Source organism: Pavona decussata, unplaced genomic scaffold (assembly GCF_977016875.1).
Source record: "Pavona decussata unplaced genomic scaffold, jaPavDecu1.1 SCAFFOLD_87, whole genome shotgun sequence".
In the NCBI taxonomy this organism is placed as follows: domain Eukaryota; kingdom Metazoa; phylum Cnidaria; class Anthozoa; order Scleractinia; family Agariciidae; genus Pavona; species Pavona decussata.
This window is the reverse complement of record NW_028145504.1, coordinates 3,354,287-3,379,311: the sequence shown is the minus strand read 5'-3', so window position 1 is coordinate 3,379,311 and position 25,025 is coordinate 3,354,287. Positions and strand designations below refer to the sequence as shown.

The following is a 25,025-nucleotide window of genomic DNA, read 5'->3' as shown; positions in this document are numbered from 1 at the left end:
GGCTTAATGTTTTACTGTAGATAGCTATGTAAGTGCAGGATTTTAATTTGATTTAATTTGTATTGTTACTTTTTAGAGGGTCACAAGTTTGTCAGTAGTTTTAGTTACTGTTACATGTACATGTTACCCTCTCAAAATAAAGTCTTACCTTTCCTTGCCATCTTTACTTTGCATTATATCATAACTCTAGACTCGTGGACACATGAAATTTCCCACTCACAGACATTCTTGGCCAAATACAAAGAAGCTGTCATTTAAGGTATGTACGTGTTGATCTGTGCTGATGTGTAAGAATAAGTATTAATTAAATAACATTTCGAAATGATTTTCTTGTCTGGTAAGAAAATCCACACCACTAAATAACTACCATGAGTTGCTCTTGAGAAACAAATTGTCATTGTCATGCTGTGAGACCTGACATATACAGCTGATGTTCTTTTTGGTTTTCAGAAAAAGAAGTTTTTCATAGAACCAAGAGGAAATTCTGATGTACCTAAGATGACTTTCTACACAAATCATTACAAAAAGTAAGTGGTTAAAATGTTGATGATACTGTCATTACTGTTCTTACCCATGAAAAGGAGGTATAACTTGTGGACAGTAGGGTTGGAAGGGGGCGGTGTTTGTGGGAAATGTCTCCAGGTTGTGATATATTGCCCATCCTCTCAGCCAAAAATTACATGCTAGTCATAATTTTCTTGGGTGACTCTGATTGTGAATGCCAGGTTCCTGTTACAGAGCAGCTAGCCTTGGATTGCATTATTGGAAAGTGCTGTTGAGTGTGCTACCACCCAAAAACAATGCATTTTTACTTCTTTTGAGTTATATTAAAACTCACTATCAAATTCATTGATTGATGTAGGGCCAGATACCTCCTTCAGATGAGTCAAGCATTCCACAGATTTCAGATGAAGATGAGAACGAAGATGGCGATCCTTGACCAAGAAATGTCTCAAAGTGTTGGTGGGTGCAGTTAACATTTCAGTCTAGAGCAAGAAATTATTTCTTGTCTTACTAAACTTCATACAAAGAAGAGATGTTTTTGAACAATATGATCTGAAGCCCTGTTAATGGTTTGCTCCCTTTGGCCCTAAAAATACCTTGAGGAGTTGAGAGTCTGAAATGTTCTGTATCACTGATATTTTAATGCATCTTTTTGTCGCAGATGAACCACAACTCGGGTCAGAGAATGGCGCAGCAGAACCAGTGTATCATCCTTCACCTTACAGGAGGGCAAGTGAACCCACTGTGCAGCAAACAATTTCTCACACCCAAAAAAATCAGCGACAGAAAAGCTCTGAAAGCACTCAGCTATCCAGTGATGCTTTGCAACGCTTGTCTAGCAATTATGAGAAAAGCAGAAGGCGCTACTCTGCCAGTGAGGAATCAGAAGACAGTACTGTATACCAAATGCCAAACAACCTTTCAACGCAGGACTTGTCTGATGTGTCGCCACGGCAACTGTCACAGGATGTGGATGATGAGCGTGATGTGGACATGCCTTATGTGATTGGTCAGTTTAAACTGGAAAACAAGCTTTGTCGTAAACCGTTCTTTCTCAACAGGGCTTCAACTTTTAGTGTTAAGAGTCAGGAAAAGTTACCAAGGAAATCAAATCTAAAAAGGGCTGTTTCAGCCTCCCCAAAACACAGCTTGAAAAGTCGTTCTTCTGTCATTTATGAAGAAATAGCATTATAACAACAACAACAATAAGCTTTATTTGCATGACCATATAAATTGTTACAGTATTGCAAAATCATCAAAAGAGTCCAAAAGTCCTGCTAACTTTATGGAAACAGAGAATAAAAAGTGTTACACTATAGTGAATATGGAAAGGGTTGGAGTGATAGAAACAGTGATTCTTTTGTGTTCAGTCAGTTTGTATCTCAAATATCAAATGCCAATTTTGTCTGAAAACGTTTTTCTTAATGATAAGTGGTTTTTATATTATTAGATTTCTAAAAGTACAATGACATTTGATTTTTTGAAGTTGCATGATATTTTATAAACTGTCTAAAATTTGTATAAAACTGCAGACACTGCCTGTATGAAAACAATTTCAGAGCAAAGTACCCTTTTATTTAGGCATAACTAGGCATACCGGAGCTGGGTTGCTTTAAGAGCTACTGCATGATTTGTTCAAATCTTTTATTCCTTGTTCAATTTCTTTCACTATGACTTGTCTATTCCTAACTGATATTGTCGTGTGGAATGTTGGCTCACAGGTTTTCATTCAAGACGGCTTGCCTCTTGTACTGACACAGAAACTTTTAACTGGAAAGGATCAATCTAATTACCTTTCACTAAATCTCTCTTCTTTCTTTTAACATTATACTTGTTTGAAAATGTGTAGCTGTAATTTTATCCTTTTAGTAACTTCCTAATTTCTCAGAGAGGTTCAGGGTTATCTCTGATACAAGCTTCTTTCAGGTTGTCTCTTGACTTTTGTGGTCTGAACAATTTACTTACCCTCAGACTTGAGAGTAATTAACTGGAGGTATGTGCTGTGATAAGCATGTTGTAAGTTTCCAAGGGTATGTTTGCATGGACACATTTTCTCATCTAAAAATTGCTTCTTGTATTCTTTGCTTGTTATCTACTCGTGAATAGCTTATCTTTTTGCTGTCTATGGGCCAGACTGATACTTCATGAACATCTTCTCTTCACGTTGGTTTCTATGCATGGAATATCTTTTGCTGCATGGTATGTCTTGTACTGCATGGTGTATCTTGTACACTGTACTGCAAATTGTGCTGCAGCCGTCGTTGTCTGTAATACATTAAAGCATTTTGACAAAGTTGACTTTATTGTTTTCTCTGTCTGCTGGGTAAATGCCAGACTATGCCTTTTTATCTTTTTCTCTCTATGTCCCTGGCTTGAAAAACAAGCATTCTGCTGGTCAGCCATCGGACGTTGTGTATTGTCATAATGTCACAATAGACCTGCACCTTTCAAAAGCTTCAAATTCACTGAACCCTGATAACCTGCAGCTGCACTGTTTATCAGAGCTGGGAGCATTGTTCTGTTGTTTGTTCTTTTGTTCTTTCAACCAACCATGTCAGACGTTGCAAATGGTGCAGGTCGCCCCTAACGCTAGCCCCACCTCATTCGTTTCCACTGGCTGTCATTATTTGTTTTTCTAGCGACTGGCAGCCTGCTGTGTTCATGTGCAAGATCCTTGATGCCAATGGTGGTGCTTGCGATCTCTGTGTGAGAACAATTTATTCCTGAAACTAATCCTTACAATGTTACAAAAATGTTAGCAGGTAACTGGTGTTAGACTTGGAATTCCCATTCACAAAAACCAGTTGGATTATACTCCTAATTAACTCACTTTTTACTACATACAGACGGGTAATTTAAGCTATAACAGACTTACCTTCTTCTGCTCTCTTTCATAGTGAAGGTGCGACAGTCTAGAGTTTAAATTATAGAATCTTGTACCTTCAACCTGATAGTCATTAATTGAAAAGTCGAACGTCAAAGACGAGTAGTGTCAGACGAAGAATTAAGATTTCTCTTACATCTTTAGTAGGTCATCTTTCGGTTATGTGTTTCGTACCAATTGCTGCAAATAATATTAATTAGCGGGAAATAATACAATAATTACTGTCAAGTTCTGTCTCTAATATTGTTGGTCCTCGATTGAAATTGTACTTACAATTCTGTCTATCCCCTTTGTGTTCATGAACTTGTTGTTTCTTGGTCTTCACTCGAATTGGTTTTGCCGACTGTTGTCTACTTGTGCTTATGAGCCTCTTTTTGGTACCACGCAGGTTTTTACATATTAAAGGCCTTTTCCTGTCTCTTGGGATTAATTGAGTCCCTGTCCTAATCCAGCATAGGGTGCAAATTACTAACACTTCAAAATACAGATTTGTTTCTTTTCCTTTTTTATGCTAATTTTTTAAAAATATATATTATTTTAATGTGGTTTCTAGCCTGCTTTGGTTTCCTCTCAGTCTTTTTTTTTATTACATTCTCGGCTGTTTTCTTTTTTTGGTAGAAATGAAAAACAAATAATTTATATTTTGAAGATAAGTGGTTATGAAAATATTGATGACCAGTATTTCATTTCAAGCTGACATCAACAAATTATTGATAATTGCATGAACTTTCTGTAAACTTATAGGTTCATTTTCTTGCTGTTGTGAACTGTTATTTGCTGGCAAAGATGTATTCAGTTGATACATATTGTTCTTTTGCACCTTTTTTTGTGCATTTTACTAAATAATATAGGTTATGTCAAATACATTCAATTTTCAATTCTTGGACAATTTTTATTCTAATTGTTTACATGTTTTGTTTTAAGTAGAATTTTCATAAAATCAAACCAGTGAAAAGATATTGACATAAATACAATTATCCTCCATCTTTTGATGACATGTTGGGAGTGTGATGTAATAATGACACTTAAAGTCTCCTTGACATGTCATCTCTGAGGAGAAAACTTGCTAAATTGAATCAAGTCAACAATGATCACTCCCCGGAGAAAAGTGGTTCGCTTTAAATCTGTTCATGAGAGAAAAACGTGCACAAAACACAGTGGTAAATATCGATCACTAAGTAGGGAATCTTAGCACATTGTAAACTTGATTCTTATCAAGATGTTAAAGTGAGCGATTGTAGCTTTTTTGCGGTCAATTTCTGGTTGGTTCTGTCGTCATGTTTTGCTCACAACAATGAATGTTCTTTTTATGCTAATGTAGAACAAGGATTATTAACTGAAAGCTCACCATAACAGGATTTAAATTTTGTGGGGAAAGGTTTTTCTTTAATGCCATATTCATGACATTTGAAATGTTTCATTTGTGGCTCATTTTCTGCCATGCAATGCGTGTAGCTTTATATTTAAAGGAAATTGAATAATTTAGAGGTTATTTCTCATTTTACACTTGGTCTCTGAATGTCTAAATATAACTATAAAGGAGGTGCTATAGATACCATAATAATTATAAATACATTTACTTCAAGGTTTGTGATTGCATGCTAGATATATTTTGTTTCTTCCCTGTTGTAAGGCTTTGTTTTACAATTTCAGTCTTTCATTGTTTTCTCAGGTTTTTATTTCAATTAGCTCAAAGCAATGTAAGGCGTTGTAATTTTCTTTGCAGTTTTTGGGATTTGGGTGATAACTATTTGAATTCTCATAACCTTTTTTTACTTTTGTGTTTAGAACCAGTAGGAATATTACGTGCTTTGATCAGATGTTTTTTAATTAAAAATTCAAAGACAAAAACACCTGCCTACTTCCCAAGCTGTGAGAAGTCCATTTCCTGTATCCTAAAACCATCCCGTTTGTAATCATAATATTTTAAATCTCCCCTCAGTAAATTTGGCCTTCATCGCTTTCTTAAAGCCTTGCCTTGTGCGCCGTCAATTCTAATGAAGTTCCATCTATTTTTTCAATGTCTAGACTCGACTTTAAACTCTCAGAAGCTGGAACAAGCAAAAAGCAGAGATTTGCTGGTGGCATCGCAAGGTGAGGGCTCTTGAATCTTTTGTCATTGGCATGTGTTTACAGAACTCTTCTTCGTGTCACATCAACTTCATCTTAATTTTCAATAGGTCTTGAATTTTTATTGCTGCTTATTAAGGGGTTGTTCTAGCCAAAGCATTTCCAGTTTCCTTTAATTTGTTTCTTTTATTAAAATCATTCAGAAAAATTCCACTTGAAACAAGCTTTTAATTTAAGAGATAAATTCTAAGCAAAGATGTTACTGAACAATATATGGTATGATATTAAGTGATTCAAAGACAACAAGGAGGTTTATTCAAAGATTTGGCAAGAATATTTAGTTTTTATTTTCATGTAATATTTTTAATATTGGGGCTGTCCTTAAGGTTTTGAAAAGCCATCTGTAAACCAAACAAAACTCTCCCGTTCTTGTTACAAGCCTTTTGATCATTTTTAAAGTTCTGAGTACCTGGCTATCGTCACTGTAGTTTCTGGCTGTGATTATGATATCTTGTTGGCCATTAAAGCTAGCTGCAGTATTTGTATCGCAGCCCTTAATGTAGAAATACATTATTTTGGTTTAGCGAGATCTCATGTTGTGTGTGTGCTATCATACAGTGTAACTGAGCATTTCCTTTTGGTCATTGTCAGCTGGTTTTTAGTTTTCATTATTAGTTATTTTTATTTTATTTCGTCTTTTTCTGTGAGGTAAAACCATACTAATTAACTTAATATATTTTTTGACAATAATTTTTTTCGTAAAAAATAAAATAAAATACAACTTATATAAATTTTCCACTGTATATTTTTACATTGGGTTGATGTTTTGCTTAGTAAATGAACCTCTCAGCTGTCTGTGATGTGTTACACTTGATGATGGTGCTTTTGGCAATAATTATAAATTTTATGAATCTTTTTTTGTAATCTGTCGCTTCTTACATTTAACACAGAATGTTGTAATTCAAAGCAATAATTTAGCTCAATCTATCATCCCACTATCTGTCATGAAAATGTTGCTATGTAGTTATTTAATGATTTCTTTGGTAAATCTTTTCAAAAAAAATATTATTTTTAGGATTGTACTTAATCATAGTTGCCTTTAAGATGCCTTTCTTATTAAGAAAATGTTTTGTCTGTTTTTGTTACATACATGTATACAAAACTTTATGAAGTCATAATGTTAGCACCCTAATGTTAAACATTGTTGTTATGGTGTTAGACTATCATGCTTGGTTTCTTACACACCTGGTGAGGATTCAAATCAATATTTTTATTGCAAGGATTGATGACAGTCCATTGGAGAACAAGCTTATTTGTAAGCTCTCCAAATTAAATTAATTGGCAATAATATTGTTTGTTACATTGGACTGTTGCGTTCTTGAGGATTTAAGGTTGAGATTTTTACACCTTCTCTAGATATTATGATAAATAATTGCTAAAACATCAATTTGCTTGAAAGAAAAATAAACTGGCTAATTCCTCAATCTTTTAAAAAATGCAGTTAAAATACATGTTTTTCAATTATCTAAGTATTAAAGAATCTCAAAGCTTGGGACTTGATCAATAAATTATGTTGACTGGGAATGATAGATGTTCAGTGGCTAATTCCTCAATCTTTTGAAAAATGCAGTTAAAATACATGTTATTCAATTATCTGAAGTATTAAAGAATCTCAAAGCTTGGGACTTAATCAATAAATTATGTTGACTGAAATCGATAGATGTTCAGTCAAGGTAAATTTTCACATGAATTAGGAGGAATTTAAATGTTAAATGAGAAATAATTGCGTTTGTCCAGAAAATATCCTTACTTCCCTGACAAAGGTTTGTTGTTTTGCAACCCTCCCACCTTTCTGGAAATTCCAGATGAGTGTAAAGTTCTTCATACACTCCTTACAACATAGGCATTTAATGTAATGGAAAGTTGAAAAGCTTGTTAATGCTTGACCTGATTTCCCATTCCTTAATCCTTATTGTGTGCATGTATGCTACTAGAATTATTATAAGGTAGTGGTGTGTCTTGTAATTTCTAGAGTTATATGTACGTTGTTATGATTAAGGTAATTATTTAAAAAAATTCTTTCCTTGCAAAATTTTGGCCTTTTAGAGCATCTTCTCCCATGCGCGCAATTTCCAATGACCTCTTTGGTGAGAGTATGGATTTTTTCAGGAACTATACATTTCATATAAACTAGGGAGTGACATGCAGTCACGAAGCCACATGCATTAGTTCCTTCCATTTTTGTTGGTATTGAGTTATCTGAAAATGGGGCAATGGAAATTTCACGAGTCTGTGAGTGTATCTCAGAGTGTTCACCAAGTAAGAAGGAAGTGTGAATGTTAAGGGTTTTGTGTGAGTTGGTGGCTCTCAAAATAGATGAGCACAAGCTAATTAACAGTATTTTCTGTTTGGTGCTTGTTTTTATTTTCAACAGTAGGAGTAGTATTCGTGGATTACAAATAATATTACTGTTTTTGCTATGAATATCACCTTCCTTCCATTACTGTTTTCTCCAAGACTAAATGAAAAACGTTGTGATCTATTGGCACTAAATTATTAGTAATCTTGATAAACTAGCAGTGGTCAAATCAAAGGAGCTAGTGCCAGAATCCTCATATAAGATGTTTTTGAATAATCATTTGATCATGTTCTGTGCTCTTTAATTCATTTTTAGGAAAGTGTTAATGGGGCTTTGTCTTATAAAGTCAAAGTTATAACTTAACATATTGCTTCTATATTATACAGGGCAAAATTTCAATTTTTTTTTCTGTTCAGTTTGTCTCAACCCCCTCGATAAAATAAAATTCAAATATTAAACAGAGCAGATTCATAAAAATGTTCATCTTCATAATAAATTTCAAACTCAGATTTCAAAATATTCCTACCTAGGAATCAAACTTAAAGAATTATATTTATTAGTATTTTGGATTTCCTCCCCTGAGATATTTTTGGGATTTTGTGGCAGACAAATTTTGTTTTTTAATTAATAGAATGTTTATCTCTTCAAAGGTGCATTTTATGTTAAACATGATTCCGAGTCATTAAAATGGAAACGCTCCTTGTAGGGCAGGTGTTTTGTTCATTTTAATTGTATTCAAACTGGCAAAAATATTGACACCAAACTGACTTGTATGTTTACAAAGGCACAAGAACTTTGCTGTAGAATGTAGCCAATTTTACATTGTGATGTGACCTGTTTTTTATCTTAAGTTTTTGGAGGTTCTTTTCACTTGGTTATAAATTTCACAGTCCTTAGGATCATTGTTTATTTCAAATATTGCATAAATACTTAGAAGACAATTGGGTAAAAGCATTTTGTCGTTGCCATGAGCAGATTAATAATTTATGCAAAACATCTCAAAAACATCTCAGTATTGTCTACATTTCACTCTACCTGTTTAAGGCACCTTGCCAAGGTGGCAAAGAGGATTACTGGAGTCATCAAAACATATTTTACTTTGTCTCAACGGCAATTTAGAAACTAGTTTATGACTGTTCACCAGAGGTATTCATTCTCAAGAAACACATTGCAAGGCATGGGATGTTTTGATGACATGCATGCAAAGATTTCCATCTGCTCCCTAAAATTCTTTACAGCAGTGTGAAGATCATGGGCTGATAGCTTTTATCTTCAGACTCTGTACTAAAACACTTACTAGATAATATTTAAATTCTGGTTTATTTATTTTTATTATTCAGATGAAAGTAAGAGCGCCAAGGTCTTTAGTTCACCTGATCGGGAAATTCGCGTAATCAAGTTCAACAAAGAGCCAGGAAAACTGCTAGGTGAGGAAAACAAAACTGAAGCCGTGCAATGATCCTTGTTTCACATCCTGTTTATTGCTTGCTTATTTGTTGAAAACATGGTAACATTGATCCATATTTCTCGTAGTTGTGATTGTGTGGTTACAAGATTTTTTTAATCATGAGTTGTCTGCAATAAGTTGTTTCTTTAAATATTATAATTTTGCCACCATTTGAACTGTTGTTCCATGACAGCAATTTATTCTCTTGATATAATTATTGCAATCACTTTAATTTCATGAACACATCGTTTTATTGGTTTGTTTATTACTGTTTTTTTTTATCAAAAAATACATCTATAAGCTTTAAGGCTTAAGTATTATAAAGAAAGTAGAAACTTAATCACAATTAGTATATCTATTGAAATTTATGAAATTCATACATTTGAACTGCAGTTGAAAGAATAAAATAAATGACCATCGCGGTGGATGTGTATGCCACGAAAAGAAAGTCAGAAAAAAAATTCAGGCTTGTTCTTTTAGGCTTTCTTTTTGCAACAGCATAAGTTGCTTAATATGGATACACTGTGATGGTCATTCACGTATTAATAATTATTAGTATATAAATTATTACCATAACTGTATGTGCATGTATATATTGTAGTGTATTTTGATGACGCCTGCACATGAACAGGGAAACTGTAGACAGCCAGTGGCACCAGAAATCTTAACTCAAGTACTTGTAATTGAGAATTTTAATAAACCAGCACCTATTTAGTAGAAAATATGTTAGAATACAGCAAATTAACTTCTGCTAACCTGAATGTGAGATATCTCGCGCCTCTAACAACCTTGATTAGGATCTTGATTGCCTTGAATTTTGTATTATATAGTATATTCCGTAATATTGACTTCTTGCTATCTCAAACTCCTGGTTTCGTAAAGAAGTGTTCTGTTCCCCTTTTGTGTTTACAAGCGGCAAAAGGCTACTGGACAGAATATTTTGAATTTGTGGCCAAATTTCCATGTTGATATTCCCTTCATTCTGAAAAGTCACATACCTACAAGAGTGTGCAAAGATCACTAACAACAGTCATTGGTTAAGCCAGGTTGGGTGGTGGGGGGGGGGGGGGTTGTAGTTGGGGTTGGGGAGAGAGAATGCTATATTAGAGATATTTCAACAGATGAGAAATAAACCTTATCAACACAAGCTTTCATAAAATTTTGTTTGTTATACAATGCTAATGATTATTGTGATTCCTGAAATATTATTGTAAGTCGTTGTTTTGTATTGTTAAGGTATCACTGTTCTTGGAGGTGAGAATTCCAAGCGACTAGACCTTGGAATATACGTCAAGTCTGTTACTGAGGGAGGGGCAGCTTGGAAAGATGGTAGACTCAAGGCTGGTAAGATGATTTAATTTTCCAAACTTTTCTATGGAATGATTGAAAGCAAGTTATCACTGAAGACAGAAGAGGTGTTACATTTTTGACCAAAAAAAAAAGAAAGAAAAAGGAAAGAAAACGCCATTGCATAAGCAAAATTCTCAGCAATTTAGCCAAGCAAGGTATAAAATAAAAGTTTATATTAAATATTTACCTAACGGAAAAGTTGGCTGTGTATCCCAAACAAAAGAAAACAAAAAGTAAATTGCAAACAAACAAACACACACAAAACTTGGACCGTCAGGTTTGGATGGATGTAAGATATGGGACTGTATGATAAAATTATTTGACACACGGTCACCATCAAAGAAACTGGGAAATAAATCTGCTTATTTGCAACGAATTTTTTTCCAAAATTTGCTGGCAAATCAGTAAAACAAAATTCAGGGCTCTGTTTTAGTGAATATGACAGGAAAATCACAAATCCATCTAAAATTCAACATTTTTTCTTTCTGCATTCACCCTTCTGAGTCTGTAATTAAACATATGTTACAAACATGAATTTTCTTTGCAACTGGTGGTTAAATTTGGTACCCTGTCCTCAAAAAAATCTGTAAACTTTAGGTAATCTTTCCCGTTAGAAACTGCAGCTGCTCATTCATGAAAGTTTTTGCACATTGTCTCCATCGATCCCTGGGTAGACGTGTGACAAAATGGTATGAGAGATCTTCCAAAGCCATTAATTATTTTGTTTCCGAGGTAAACTTAAACCTTATTGGCTCTACTAATGCATATCATCTGCCCAGGTGCCCTCAACCTTTCTGCGGAATGGAAAAGTTTGTTTTGTGACCTGTCTGCTATCTGCAATGCTAAGAACAGCAGATGGGTTAATTAATTATACGGTGGAGAAGTTCTTCCCCATCTATTTGCGTCTAAAACGTAACTGATTTCAATTGTTAACTTGGATAGTCATTGTTCAATCTTATCTTCCTATTTCACAAACTTAGGATGGGGTAATGTCTTATGAAGAGACTTCAACATGACTATGTACATTGTATGTAACCTCAATAATGGCGATCTTATTTATCATGATTATCATTAAATTTTATTTTTTAGGAGACCGAATTTTAGCTGTTAATGGACAGAGTTTGGAGAGAGTTACACATGAACATGCAGTCTCCATCCTCAAAAATGTCACCAGCCCAGTGGAACTTAAACTATCTCAGAGTGCTTATAATTATTCTTCGTTTGGTGAGTTACGTGGGCTGCAGGTTTTATTAATAAATCTCCTAATCTAACAAGATGCCTGCAACACTGGCATTACGCGTGATGCTGGGGCTGATTTATTTATTCCAACTGTATTCTTCGTAGATTGATAAATCTATCCTTGCTAATGGAATAGTTTGAGTCACGACGATCGCGTTACGTTGTTTCCCTTGTGTTATGCGACTCAGACTTTCACCGGAAATTTTTGAAATTCTATTACGATAACATAAGCTTCTCAATGACCTCTTTTCAGTCTCGCGTCGTGGTCTAAGACTGTTAAACAAAGCACGATTCCTTCGCCAGGAACTCACCAATTTCCACCGTTTTGAATGTCGGGTGCTTCTTAGAAGTTATTCTTTCGATTCACCGCTTCAAAATGGTGAAATTTCCGTTTGAAGACGGCACACTTGAGTCCAGAACATGTTAACAATATGGCGCCAAATTTAATCCGGATTTGATAAATAAATCAAATGATGCTTTGACGTCACAGAGGTAGGGGTGAGTGGGTCCCCTCCCTCGCGATATAAGCGACAAAAAAGGATTTTGATTGGCCTTCTTTTGTTGAAGACAATCAGGACAATACATCCCGAGTAGGAGAGGGGAGAGTTTAATGCATAAATTAATGTACCGATTTGTGACTACGAGGAAGAAAAAAAAAAAAAAAAAGAAATCGACCCGTTTTTAGACACGGTATGCCCCCTCAGGGCATCCCGCGTAATAATCCTTGTTTAATCATTATTCAAGAGAAACTTGATTAAGTTTGTAAGACAGTATTTTTAACTTTTTGTTACAGCTTTTCTTTCATTATTGTTATGTTAAGTAATTATTTTAAATTAAAAACAGCAATTAATATGCTAATTATTGATTTATCATATTTTGGTCTGTATGGGGTGTCAGACTCCTTGCAGCTCTTTGAACATATAATTGATTAATTTATTACTTGGGCCTAAGGCGGCTTGAGTTAAGTTTTCGGTCGCGTTATCAAATTCTTTTTTATTTTTTTGGTCGCGATGGGCCGAGAGATAAGACTTCAGGCCATGAGTGAAGTTCTCGGTCTCTTTTTTTGTATTCGACCAGCACAAATTAAGTTTTTGGTCGCATGATCAAAATCTTTAAATTTTTTGGGGGGTCGCAATGGTCTGGGACCCATTTTTAGAAACGGTATGACCCTTAGGGCATCTCACATAATTATAACTCGGCACCTCACAGCCGGACTACAAAGAACGTGACCGACAACGTAACTCATGACACGAAGTCTTATGCGTCAATTGATAGATACAGAGATATAGTGAAGCAATAAGTAACCACCAGATGAAATTGCATTATTTGCAGTACTAGTAAAATACAGGGGAAAACATTTGTTGACTAGAATACCCTGGGCTTCATACCGGGATGCTTTAATTCCCGGGCTTTAATCCGTACGTTTTTACCTTTGATTTGGAGACAGAAACCATTTGTACATTGATTAGATAGCAGTTAGATAGATAGCAGTTTATTGTGAAAATACGCTTAGCTTTTGTGAGACCAGCAAGCTAGGCTCACCAGCTAGTTTACAGGTATTTCACACTAAAAGATTAAAATAACTAATACAAATTAAAAAACATCAAATGGCATACTAGGTAAAATTTAAATTTCTAATACAAATTAATCATCATACGTAAAACAAAAATTTACAATAAAGAAATAAATGGATATAAAAAACTACAATAATTCGTATTGTGTGAAAAGCTCACTCGATCATAGTAGACCTGCCAGATCTAGTGTTCTGATACTTTTTTTAAAAGCCTTGTAAGTAGTCACTGTTCTGCTTGAGTCAGGTAATGAGTTCCAGAGTTTTGGTGCCGTAAACCTCCACGATTTAAGGCCATAAGTTGTAGTGCTGGCCTTTGGTCGCTTTAAAATGTCACTTCCTCTTAGATTGTATTTATTATTTCTAAGACCGATCAGTTCTTTTATGCTTTTTGGTGCATGTTCATTATTAATTGCATTAAAAACTGTGCAAACTATTTTTGCGAGGCGTTGATTCTCAAGTGATGGTAAACCTATTTTGTTGAGTAGTTCGGAGTAGGGCCTTTGTTTTTCGTTAAAGACAAAACGGAGGGCACGCTCATTAACTTTTTCTAGCTTAGCAATGGCACTTTTGTTGCTGAAATGCCATGTCTCTGAGCAGTAGTTAAAATGAGGGATGATAAATGCGAGGTAAAGACACTTTCTTGTTTCGAATGGAAGAATCTTTTTCATTCGCTTAAGTACAGCAATCTGCTGGGAGACTTTTCGGCATATTTTGCCTATGTGCTTCTCAAATTTCATTTTGTCATCTACTGTAACTCCGAGCATTTCAAGATCTTCAGTAATTGGAATAGCAATGTCTTCGCAATGGAACTGGGGCCTAACCTGGATCTTTCCCATTACTATTGCTTGGTACTTGGAAGTGTTTCTCCTCATGCCGTTTTGCTCATACCATTGATCGACATGGGCAAGATCTGCATTAATCACTTCTTCAACTTTCTCTGGTGTACTGGCGGCGAAAAATATTTGCGTGTCGTCTGCATACGCAGATAGTCTGCTCTGTTTGACAGCGTAAACAAGATCGTTCATGAATATATTGAAAAATAGTGGGCCCAGTACGCTGCCTTGTGGGACCCCCACTGAGATTTCTTCCCAGTTTGAAAACTGATCTCCTAATCTGACCCGCTGACGCCGATTTGCAAGGTAGTCATGAACTAGATCGGTAGTTTTGCCGTCAGCTCCATAGGACTTGAGCTTGGCCACCAGCATTTCGTGTGGCAAGGTATCGAATGCCTTGGAAAGATCCATCGACACGATTCCAATGATATTATGTTGGTCCAATTCCTTTCTCCACTGTTCTGTGAGGCTAAGTAAAGCAGTATCCGTTCCGTGATGTTTCCTATATGCGAATACGTGTTTGTGAAATATATCTTCAAAGTAAGGGCTAATTCTTGTATGAACTAGCGTTTCAAAAACTTTTGACAATGAAGGCAAGATAGTGATCGGTCTGTAATTGGATTTAGTCAAAGAGCAATCTTTCTTGAAGACAGGTGTAACTTCTCCGAGTTTCCATTGTTGAGGTATCCTGGATTTGTTTAGGATGTAATTAAAAAGTTCGCTGAAAGGGTGGCATAGAACTTCAGCAGATGCTTTAATTGCTCTTGGTGGAATTTGATCGCAGCCCGTTGCTTTGTTTGTTTTGATCTTCACCATAGCCTCTTTTACTTAGGTGGAATTTGTTTTCTTTAAGGACAATGGAGGTTTAACTGGTAAGTTTTGTTGTATGCGAGAAAGGTCAGCAATGTGACTATAATTCGGAGTTGGTTTTGCTTGACCGGTTTCTTCGCGTGCGGCGCTTGTAAAGAAATTGTTCAGAGTTTCTGCCACCTCTTGAGGGTCCCTGATAATCATATCATTGTCTTTGAGAACAGTACGACTGTCATTTGTACTCTTGCGTGAATTCAAATAAGGTTTGATAGTGCTCCAAAATTTTCTTTGATTACCGCCTCTATCTTCGCAGACTTTTCTAAAGTGCTTGTACCGCTTTTCTCCTCATGCTGACAACTCTGTTTAAATACGAACTAATTATGTTTCAATACGAACTAAGAGTCATATAAATATCTGTATGACCCCGAGCATTGATGACGCTAACAGCAATTTCCAGTATGATCGTTGTGCATGTGAAGGCCACATTCAATTAAAAGTTCTCTATGCTTTCTACCAAATCTTGTGGTGATCACTGGCATTGTATTAAAATGCAAACTTTTACAAGCGTTTTCCGTCATCATTTTTCAAGTTCAGATATTTACAGGTTTGGACAGAAATGATTTAAAGTAGTCATTAAGAATTTCCGAGATACTTCTCTCTATGAATGCTAAAGTCTTAATATTTTTAGTCATTTGACCCGGGGTCACATGAACAGATGCGAAGAAACTTAATCTGTTTATGTGTCTATTTTTATAGTGTCTTTTGTGCATGTTAAATATCGTTTTTCCCTGTATTTCATTCTGACTGCAAGAAATGCAATTCTATCTGGTGGTTGCTTATTTTATTGCCTCACTATATCTCTGTATCTATCAATTTGGGGGAAATAATGATGCTGGAGGTTATCACTGCCAAAAGATTGTAAGCTTACGTACCACGCAGTCAAATATGGCCCGAGTATAAGCTGACAACAGCTTCTTGTTTATGTACTTCCTAGGAGTGATCATGTTTACAGTAATTAATTCAATTGCTAATTATTTAACTATTGTTTTTTTAACTCTGTATGGGATGTTGGAGTCCTTGCAGCTCTTTGTTGTAATTAATGAATTATTAGATACACTGTAGATAAATACTTTATTGATATACTTGGCAGCCAGAGGCTGAATTACATATATACATATATAGTTATAAAAGATACAATATTATACAAAAATGTGAAATACTTTAAGAAAAAAGAAAATGTATATAGTACTTGTCTAGTACATTCGGTATAAGGAAAAAGTCATAACTAAAAAAATATACATACAGTCAAACCTCGATTATCCGGACTATTCGATTGTCCGGACTTTTTTCTCTGGTCCCAATTTTTTCATGAATATTAATTAGTTGTGATATTGAAAACTTCAAGTCGCAAAAAGCCTAATACTCCTTTCAAAAGACTGTTGAAACAGCGTATTATCCTTTGCGCTTTTCAAAATTCGCATGTGCGACGAGACAAAGAAATATCCTGATGCGTTCAGCTGATATCCGATTTGCTCATTTGTTACAGGCTGTGTAGCTTTCACAATTAAAATGATGATTCTTTGCTGTAACCTTTTGTTTACATTCCTATCTCATTAATATTCATATTTTCGATTATCCGGACTCTCGATTATCTGGACTATTTACCGAGGTCCTGACGAGTCCCGATAATCGAGGTTCGACTGTATATATATATAAAAAATATGGGCTCTGAATAAAATCTTATTAAAAATCTGATGGCCATCTTAAGGAGTTTACCCGGAGGCATTGAGCATTAATAAAACTATTCCTGACCCTGTGGGCTTAAAACTTGACATCAAAAGTGCGGGCATGCCTGAGAGTGCATTGTGAACTATGCGAGGCGTGTAGTAAATGATGGAGATGGTGATCCCTGTCCTCTAATTAGATTTTTTATTTTTATTTTTATATATTTTTTTGTAACTGTGCAGCTCTTTCTCTATTTTCTAAGATAGTATTTAAAGTGACCTTATGCAATACTAACAAACACCACCTGGCAAAAGCACTACTCTTAAACTTTCACTTGAACAGTGGCACTGTAATAACTGTTTCTATTGTTTTGTGTGGCCTCTTTTGTAGTTCATTCACCAGTTACAACTACTACTGACATTGATTGGGGTAAGATTAAGAGTTCCAGTAACACTTTGGTGATATGACACTTGTCCTTTTCACAGATCTTTCCAACATTCCAAATGCAAGTTCAGCCAACGAGGAGCCAGAAAACCTTGAAGTGAAGCCGCTGACGCCCAGAGAACCTTACTTATCTGAACTGGAAAATCAACAGGACCCACAAAGAAGAAGCTCTCCAGAATCCGGGCAACCTTCAACTTTTGCATTTCCTTCAGAAGACGAACCAGTGACTATGATTTCAAAGTCAATTCCTCCTTCTTCACAGAGAGCAGCATCTTCCAGAAGCAGACATTCAGCAGGAGAAGGTATTTTGAATGAGTTGCGACACGATTTAAAGCAAGTTTAGTATTCATTTGATATGCTACTATGATCAAGGCAAGTTTTTTAACAGTCGTTTCACTACATGGCTAAGCAATGGTGGCAGGGAACTTGTCTTATGTGTAAGGTGCTAATTAAAACTTTTATTCTAAAGTTTGCCAGGTTGAGTGCTAGTTGTCACAAATGTATTAATTCTGTTTTTTTTTTTTCATATTGTCTCTCTCCACCCCAGGTGTTTAAAAGTAGCTACCAGTGAAAATAAACTAGCAATTTCCTAAAGGAAATCGTGGGATGAATGGATTTCCCATTTAGGGGGGAGTAGAAATAAATTTTCCTTGTTGCTTCATGTCATGGAAGTTGAAGTGTAGGTGGCTTCCACAGCAATCCAATGCAATTTGGATGAGCAAAACGTGTGTTGGCATCCTTTCTAGCAAATCTCATGAACATTGAAACTTCATGATTCACACTAGCTACAATGTAGGTCAAAAGTAGGTGGGACACCTGTCCAATAATCATGTATTCCAAGTAAAGTTGGCTTTTTGGGGTCACAATTGGAGCGTACCACCCCCCCCTCCCCCCCAAACAATGTTGGAAGATGCAGATAAACAGTATTTTTGTTGAAATCTGTGTTGTAGTGTCAAATCTCAACATTGCTTGGGGGGGAGGGGGTGGGGGGAGATTATTTCAGTAGTATCTCGCTAAGTGTCCCAACACTTTTGACCTGCATTGTCTGAAAACGACTAGTTGGGAAAAAGTGCTGTTAACGTGGTCAAGGGATACCAAGTTACCAAGGGATACCAAGTTTCACTTTTGACCTGCATTGTAGCTATCCTAGACTAATCTATTCTATCTTTGTTATTTTTTTCCTGGACAGATTCTGATGATTCACACAAACTTTCAGAAGACTCAGTAGAGATAAAAAAGCCAAAAGCTCATTCAAGAAGTCATACCACACCCCTGGAAGCAAATGTTATCCAAAGCTCTCTTCTTTCTGCTACAGCTCCTTTGGTGTCTGCTGGCCTTGTGAGCCCCCAGGGGAGTTCCCTTGGTGCTACTCAGGGATCCCTCAGTGAGGATGAGAGTGGTGTTTACAGTGAGGATGCTTTGCCGGTAAACTTTTTAAAACTCTTTTACATATTTATATAACATTAGCAGAGGTCTAGACAAGCTTAATAATTATAATAATTTATGATAATATGTTATCAATAATAATTTATTATAATTATGGTAACAAGAACTGAGAACTCATTTGTCAAACAGCTACGTCTATTAAAGGTAAATAAAAACAGATAAGGAAAAAAAATTGAAATGCATGACTGATCACATGTCATGATGTGAAGTGATGTAATGACCAATTGCACTGAGATACTGTTATTGAGTTTCAAATCTTGGAATTGAAGGACAGAATGTTTTAATGATGGGAAAAATAATTTTCACAAAAAAATTGAATGTTTGAGTTAAAAAACTCCATGTTTAACTTGAAGTATCAAATGTTTGGCTTAATGGATTGATTGTGTAAATTGAATGATTGGATTGAAGATTACATGTTTGAACTGAAGGATCAACTGTGTGGAAAATTATTGAGAATTTCATATTTCAGTTGAAATTAATGCATTGTTGGATTGAAGAAAGGCATGTATGAATTTTGGATTGAAGGATCAGATATTGGAATCAGCAGTTTGTACTTTGACTCTTAAAATGCAGCATGTTTAAAATTTTGTTATTGGATTCTAAGGCCAAATGCAAATCATCACTTGCAGTGTTTTTCCACTCAACCTGCCAATGCTGTTGTTTCTGATCAAGAGATACTGGTGACAAACTTCACCTAACGCACATTCAAAGTCTTATAGGCTATGGTTTGAGACAATCAGTAATAAGACAAGTTTGTATAATTTGTATCTGTTTATAAGTGGGTCATTTTAAAGCTAGTGATTGGCATATGCCTTCTCAAGATACTGCTGAACCTGACAATCGTCAAACTATTCAGGTTGCCTATAGAATCAAATCAGTTTTAGACCAGAGTTTGGTTAAAAGATTTGACCTTCATTAAAACAAAAAAAAAAACCAGCCTTAACAGCTTTGGGGACAGTCATATTTGATGCCTGCTTAGACCTCAAGGTCATGTGATGTGTTCACACCAAGATACTTGGCCTTTTAAGTTTGTTACTTTCAGGGGATTGTTAATTTTGGGGCCTGAATCATTAGGGTTATTCGGATCACTGCCTTTAGAAGGTTGTTAATTGTGCCATTGCTAGAGCTGTAACTTATGGCTAATTATGCTTGTTAATGATATTAATGATGATGAAGATAACGATGATAATCATAATGATAGAAAGCTTTTTGCAATATTACAGTATCTTACCCTTTGGGTCAATTATAGTACAGACTGTTAAATAACATTCTTAAAATTAGAAGTTAACACAAGGGGACTGTTTCTTTACATTCTTGGTGCACTACAATAGTTTAAAGAAAAAATGTATAAATTTGTTGAGGATCATTACGTCGGAAGCATTTTAATTAGGATTTAGTAACAGTCATAACACTTTTTTCTGACTTTGATACTTTATGGTTAAACATTACATTGTTTCTTTCTTTCAGGAGAAAGCTTTTGTTGTTAATTTAGAAAAGAAGGATCGTAGTCTTGGTTTGAGTGTCAGTGTAAGTACTGTTCATTAAATTGATAAGATTCCCTAACAACCATTAACAACAACTAAATATTTGGTTATTAACGTTGAAGACATTGAAGATATATTATGAGATGACTGTGTATTTGAGCTGTAGATGAAAATGCGAATGAAAGACCTTTTGCAGTTAGTGAACAATACAAGCCATGCACTTACTTACCCTTACAATGACCATCATGAAAGAAATCTATCTTTGAGGTGCATCTAGTGAAGGACTAGCGCTCAAAACATCAACTTGTTAATCTCTTTATAGTGTCCAATTTACCTTTGTTATAAGCTTGGTTGATAAAACTAAACATTTGTTCTTACTGCCAGACCAACTAATCCCATAATCCATTTATTGTTTCATTAGGGCGGAATAAACACCAGTGTAAAGCTGGGTGGGATCTATATCAAGTCTCTGCAACCCAACGGCCCCGCTGACCTCGACGGCAGGGTGGCAATCGGCGACCGCATTCTAGCTGTAAATGGAATCAGTTTGATTGGCGTCACGCACAAGCAGGCTGTGGAAACAATTAAAATGGCTCCTCACAGGACAAGGCTAGTTTTGGATCGGTCAGTTCCTGTTAATGTTCCAAAGACTACTGGAAAGAAGACCAGACCCCACCCCCCTGATAAACCATTCACTGTGGAGCTACTGAAAGGTGTGGGAGGCCTGGGACTTAGTTTGGTTGGCGGCAAGGGAGCTGGGGAAGAGCATGGAGGTAAGTTTTGAAATCTTCATTTGTCAAATGGTGATGCCGCTCCAGTCTCCAGCACCTTGAAACTATTGACGAGTGAAGTACAAAAGTTTACTAGCATAAAGTTCATATAAAAATGATGCAAAAATCAGTACAGAAAATTGAATTTCACACTCAGCCTGACAAAATTGATGACCCACTGTTAATTAAACACCGACATTAAAAGCATGGATGTTTTTAACAACAGCCTTCCATTTTGGTTCATGTTCATCAACCTCAAGTTCACATTTAACTCGGGGTAAGGTTTTCACTGTTTGGCAACCAGTGCTGTTTCACTTGATCCCTTCAAAACAGGCACTTATAGATCGTTAATAATTATTTGTATTTGTTGCACATATTTGTTAGGTTTTCTCAGAATCAAAAAGATGTTTCCCGGACAACCAGCAGCTGCAAGCGGCAAACTTCAAATTGGTGACATTGTTATGGAGGTGAACGGAAATGACATGCGCGGTGTCACGCACCAAGAAGCTGTCAATCAAATACGCATGGGGCCTCCGCAAGTTAAGCTTTTGGTCAAAAGAGACCCATCCTCCATTCCTCAATCTCTGTTACAAAGATCAGGATCTAATGCCAGCGACATTGATCCTGCACAGGTTCTTGCTGATATTCAGAACAAGCTGAAAACAGATTCACCAACGTTAAGCAAAAAGTCATCTGGTTCATCAACAAGAGAACCACTGTCTCCTACGTCAGATACATTAGATCTTGGCGATGACGTACCAAAACCACAAGAAGCAGTTGTCACTGAAGCACATGTTAGTTTGAGGTCCAGTCTGATATCTGACGATTCCTCAAAATACCCACACATATCACAATCCAATCACCCTGGACTTGAAAACAGGATGTCAGAACCTGTTATGCAGGGTAGAAAAGGACACGACCCACTAGCTGCGAGTAATTCTCTTCCTAATGCCATGTCAAGAGCTAAGGAAACTCCTAAAGTTAACAGACAAGAAGCTATTCAGCAGGCTAGTGAAGAAGATGAAGAAGAGGTGTTTTCTCTTGGTAGCGCTCCTTTAGCAGAAGACGAATCTAGTGACGTTGAAGACTCAAGGAGGTCTTCTTCAATTGACATGATCCCTCCAGATCGATCTATTTACGATGAAGATGCAGTGAAGGATCTTATGGGGAAGCTTTCCACTATGGAATCAACAGAGGAAAGCGAGGCTGGAACTGAACTTGAGGAGTCAATGCAAACATCTTTAGCCAGTAAGGAGTCTGCTTTACTTGTTATGCAGGACGGGGTTTCACCTTCTCCTTCTTCATCAGACTCAGAAGCAAGTGATGTGGAAGAGGTACCAATAAGTGACAGGAGGGGCCAAGTGTCAGTGACCACGCCGACCACACCTGATGTGGAGGAAAATAAAAAATCAGCTAGCATGACCCCACAGGAAGAGGTTAGTTGACTTTTATAAAAGATTGGCGAGATTCCATTAACAGTTTCCAGGACTTCCCCTCAGTGGTAATTTGATTCATCATTACTACTACTCTTTATCAGTGGGTAATACAATAATGGTATCAACCATATGCTTAAACACTTAGTATGTTATAACCTACAACTCAAAATCAAAAACCTGTTGAAAACAAAAACTTGTTGGGAAGGATTGAAAATTTAAGGTGGTTCTAAATCCCTCCCTTTTTTTAAACTTTGCAAAATGGCGTATCTTGACATTCTGATTGCAATTCGAAAGTAAAAAATGGTCATCACCAAACTCTTGTTTTGTATTGTTTGTCTGTTTGGTTGGTTTTGTTTTTTTGTATTTTATTTCCTTTCAGTGATGTAATGCAACAAACATTTTAGCAATTTACACTTGTCTAGTTACTATGTACACGATACTTAACTCAACACTACACAGATTACTTGTTATGATGACAAAATAAATACAGTGCTTAAATTACAACACCTACACTACAAAATAATAACAGAACTCTACTCAGTTATAATTTACTACCAAAGTTAACAATACTTACATACACTACCTGTTCTTATAAAAAGGATGTTGTTTGTTACTGACTGTAACTGGGTATTAAGTAATATTCTGGTGTTTTTCTCGTTATGTTTGTCATAGATCCTGCACATAGAGTTGATGAAAGGTTCAGGTGGCCTTGGCTTCACCTTGTCAGGAGGCGCCAACACCGTAGGAGGCTGTTTTGTGAGGGACATTGTTGGTGGGCCTGCTAAAGAGGATGGTCGTCTGCAAGCAGGGGATCAGATATTGGCAGTAAGGACATGCGAGACACCTCTCTCTTCCATGTCTCTCTTCAAACTTTTGTTCATAACTCAGCCACCTTCCACTTTTCATTATTTCTCTTTTAAAGTTCTGATGGCCTTGACAAAGTTTGATTTGATTTCTCTGAATTTTTTCAAGGTGGATGGCCAGGACATTTCAACAATGAAGCACATGAACGCAGTAAATGTTTTACGGGCCACAAAGCAGTTTGTTAAACTTGTAGTGCTGAGAAGACCAACAGGGGTGCGTTACAATGCGATTTACTTGTTAATTGCTTTTGCTAAATTAACTGTGTTACATAAAAATTAAATAAAATGAACATTTCACAGTATAATACTGTGTAACATGACTGTGACACACACATCATGTTAAAAGAAAAGCATTGTCCCAAGCGGAATCAAACCCATGTCTCCCCGAGTGCTAATTAGGCGTGATGTCCACGTTGGCAACATGGCCACATGAAAAATTATATCATGATATAATTCATAACATTGTTTCTTTTTGTTATGGTATGTAAACTCTAGACTCATAATTTACTGTATGTATCTAGTTTAAACTGAGATTGGGAAGGACTGGTTTGCAAGTCGTAAGATTATAGAAATAGATAATCAAGGTTGTCATTAGTAGCTGACTATTATGGGCAGGAACTATGGTGACGATAATTATAATCAGCTACTTAAGTTTGGAAATGAGTAAAAGGCAGCAAGAATGATAGACTTCCCTTTGGTTTCTCACTGGCAACTTTCATTGTTGAGCTGGCTTCTCCAAAGCTTAGTGACATCCCAGAACAATGTACTGTAATTTTAGCACAATGACTGGAATTTGACATCGCAAATGAAGCTGGCTCACCATCAAAATTTCAGTAGCTGAGAGACAACTGCCTTGCTGAAGTTTTATGAGGAAACAAAAAGTTAAATATTATGTTTAATGTGCCAGACTCCTAAATAGCTTTAGGCAGCCAGGCTTATTAGCAATCCCAACATTGTATTCCCTTGAACCAAGAATAAACTGCAACAAAACTTTCTTGATTTGTTTCCTCTTAAGCTTGTTGGCTCCACTCATTCGGGGCCTGTGGAGGTACTGAATCTGACAAGAACAAGTCAGGGCAGAATTGGCCTGCTGCTCAAGGAAGGTGAAGATCAGAAGATTTATGTTGAGGATGTTGTACCAGGAGAGCCAGCAGCCACTCAGGGTGATCTTCGACAAGGAGACAGGATATTGGAGGCATGTACTTGTGATGTAGACCTACAGCTACATGTATGCATGATGCTTGTAGTAGATAATCAAATGAGTTCCCTGCGTGTAAAATGTCTGCTAAATGCATGCTATCAAACAGTGGAATCTTCAACTTTCTTTTGCACGGAACAGTCTGTATTGATGCCTGTTTTGCTTATTACATTCCCTCTTATTCACAGATTAATGGCACCAAAGTGGATGGCCTTGGCTTTGTAGCAGCTCGTCAGCATCTTGATGCGGCCAGACCAGTTGCTACGCTCCTCGTAGAAAGACGGCCAAGGCTAGCAGAGTCCAAATATGCCATGACTCAACAGGCAGACTCCAAAACACTCAGTCCTTCCTGGTCCCTGGATTTACCAGACACAAACATGACAGGCTCCAGTGACGATGAAGTTAAAGAAGACAAGGATGACAGGAAAGATAATGATGACGAAGATGACGATTCTCAGGTAGGTCTCATTATTTTGTTAATTGAGAGATTTTGAATCGCTTTTACAGCAAACGGCAAATGTTGAGATTCATGGTAATGTTTCCTTGAAAAAATGACTGTCCTCCATGTAATTGTGGCCTTAATAAAATAC

At 36.3% G+C, this 25,025-nt stretch overlaps 2 protein-coding genes across 4 annotated transcripts in view; both read left to right on the top strand.

Annotated features, from left to right (window-relative positions):
* LOC146474827 (catalase-like) overlaps positions 1 to 10,862 on the top strand; it is a 164,635-nt gene extending 153,773 nt beyond the window's left edge. Inside the window, exon 14 of the mRNA XM_085116598.1 lies at positions 10,847 to 10,862. Coding sequence (XP_084972724.1) covers positions 10,847 to 10,851 — 5 coding nt within the window. The 3' untranslated portion in view covers positions 10,852 to 10,862. The remainder of the gene's footprint in view (positions 1 to 10,846) is intronic.
* The window catches only part of LOC146474826 (tyrosine-protein phosphatase non-receptor type 13-like), a 62,949-nt gene that overhangs the window by 17,665 nt on the left and 20,259 nt on the right, over positions 1 to 25,025 (top strand). For 2 of the 3 annotated variants that reach the window (XM_085116554.1, XM_085116553.1), the window contains 17 exons: positions 191 to 259; positions 451 to 527; positions 863 to 963; positions 1,166 to 1,513; positions 5,417 to 5,482; positions 9,158 to 9,244; positions 10,501 to 10,608; positions 11,704 to 11,838; positions 17,280 to 17,540; positions 18,428 to 18,663; positions 20,152 to 20,211; positions 20,590 to 20,941; positions 21,323 to 22,374; positions 23,047 to 23,199; positions 23,347 to 23,451; positions 24,253 to 24,432; positions 24,624 to 24,893. In XM_085116554.1, coding sequence (XP_084972680.1) covers positions 191 to 259; positions 451 to 527; positions 863 to 963; positions 1,166 to 1,513; positions 5,417 to 5,482; positions 9,158 to 9,244; positions 10,501 to 10,608; positions 11,704 to 11,838; positions 17,280 to 17,540; positions 18,428 to 18,663; positions 20,152 to 20,211; positions 20,590 to 20,941; positions 21,323 to 22,374; positions 23,047 to 23,199; positions 23,347 to 23,451; positions 24,253 to 24,432; positions 24,624 to 24,893 — 3,660 coding nt within the window. The remainder of the gene's footprint in view (positions 1 to 190; positions 260 to 450; positions 528 to 862; positions 964 to 1,165; positions 1,514 to 5,416; positions 5,483 to 9,157; positions 9,245 to 10,500; positions 10,609 to 11,703; positions 11,839 to 17,279; positions 17,541 to 18,427; positions 18,664 to 20,151; positions 20,212 to 20,589; positions 20,942 to 21,322; positions 22,375 to 23,046; positions 23,200 to 23,346; positions 23,452 to 24,252; positions 24,433 to 24,623; positions 24,894 to 25,025) is intronic. The other variant, XM_085116555.1, reaches the window with a different exon arrangement.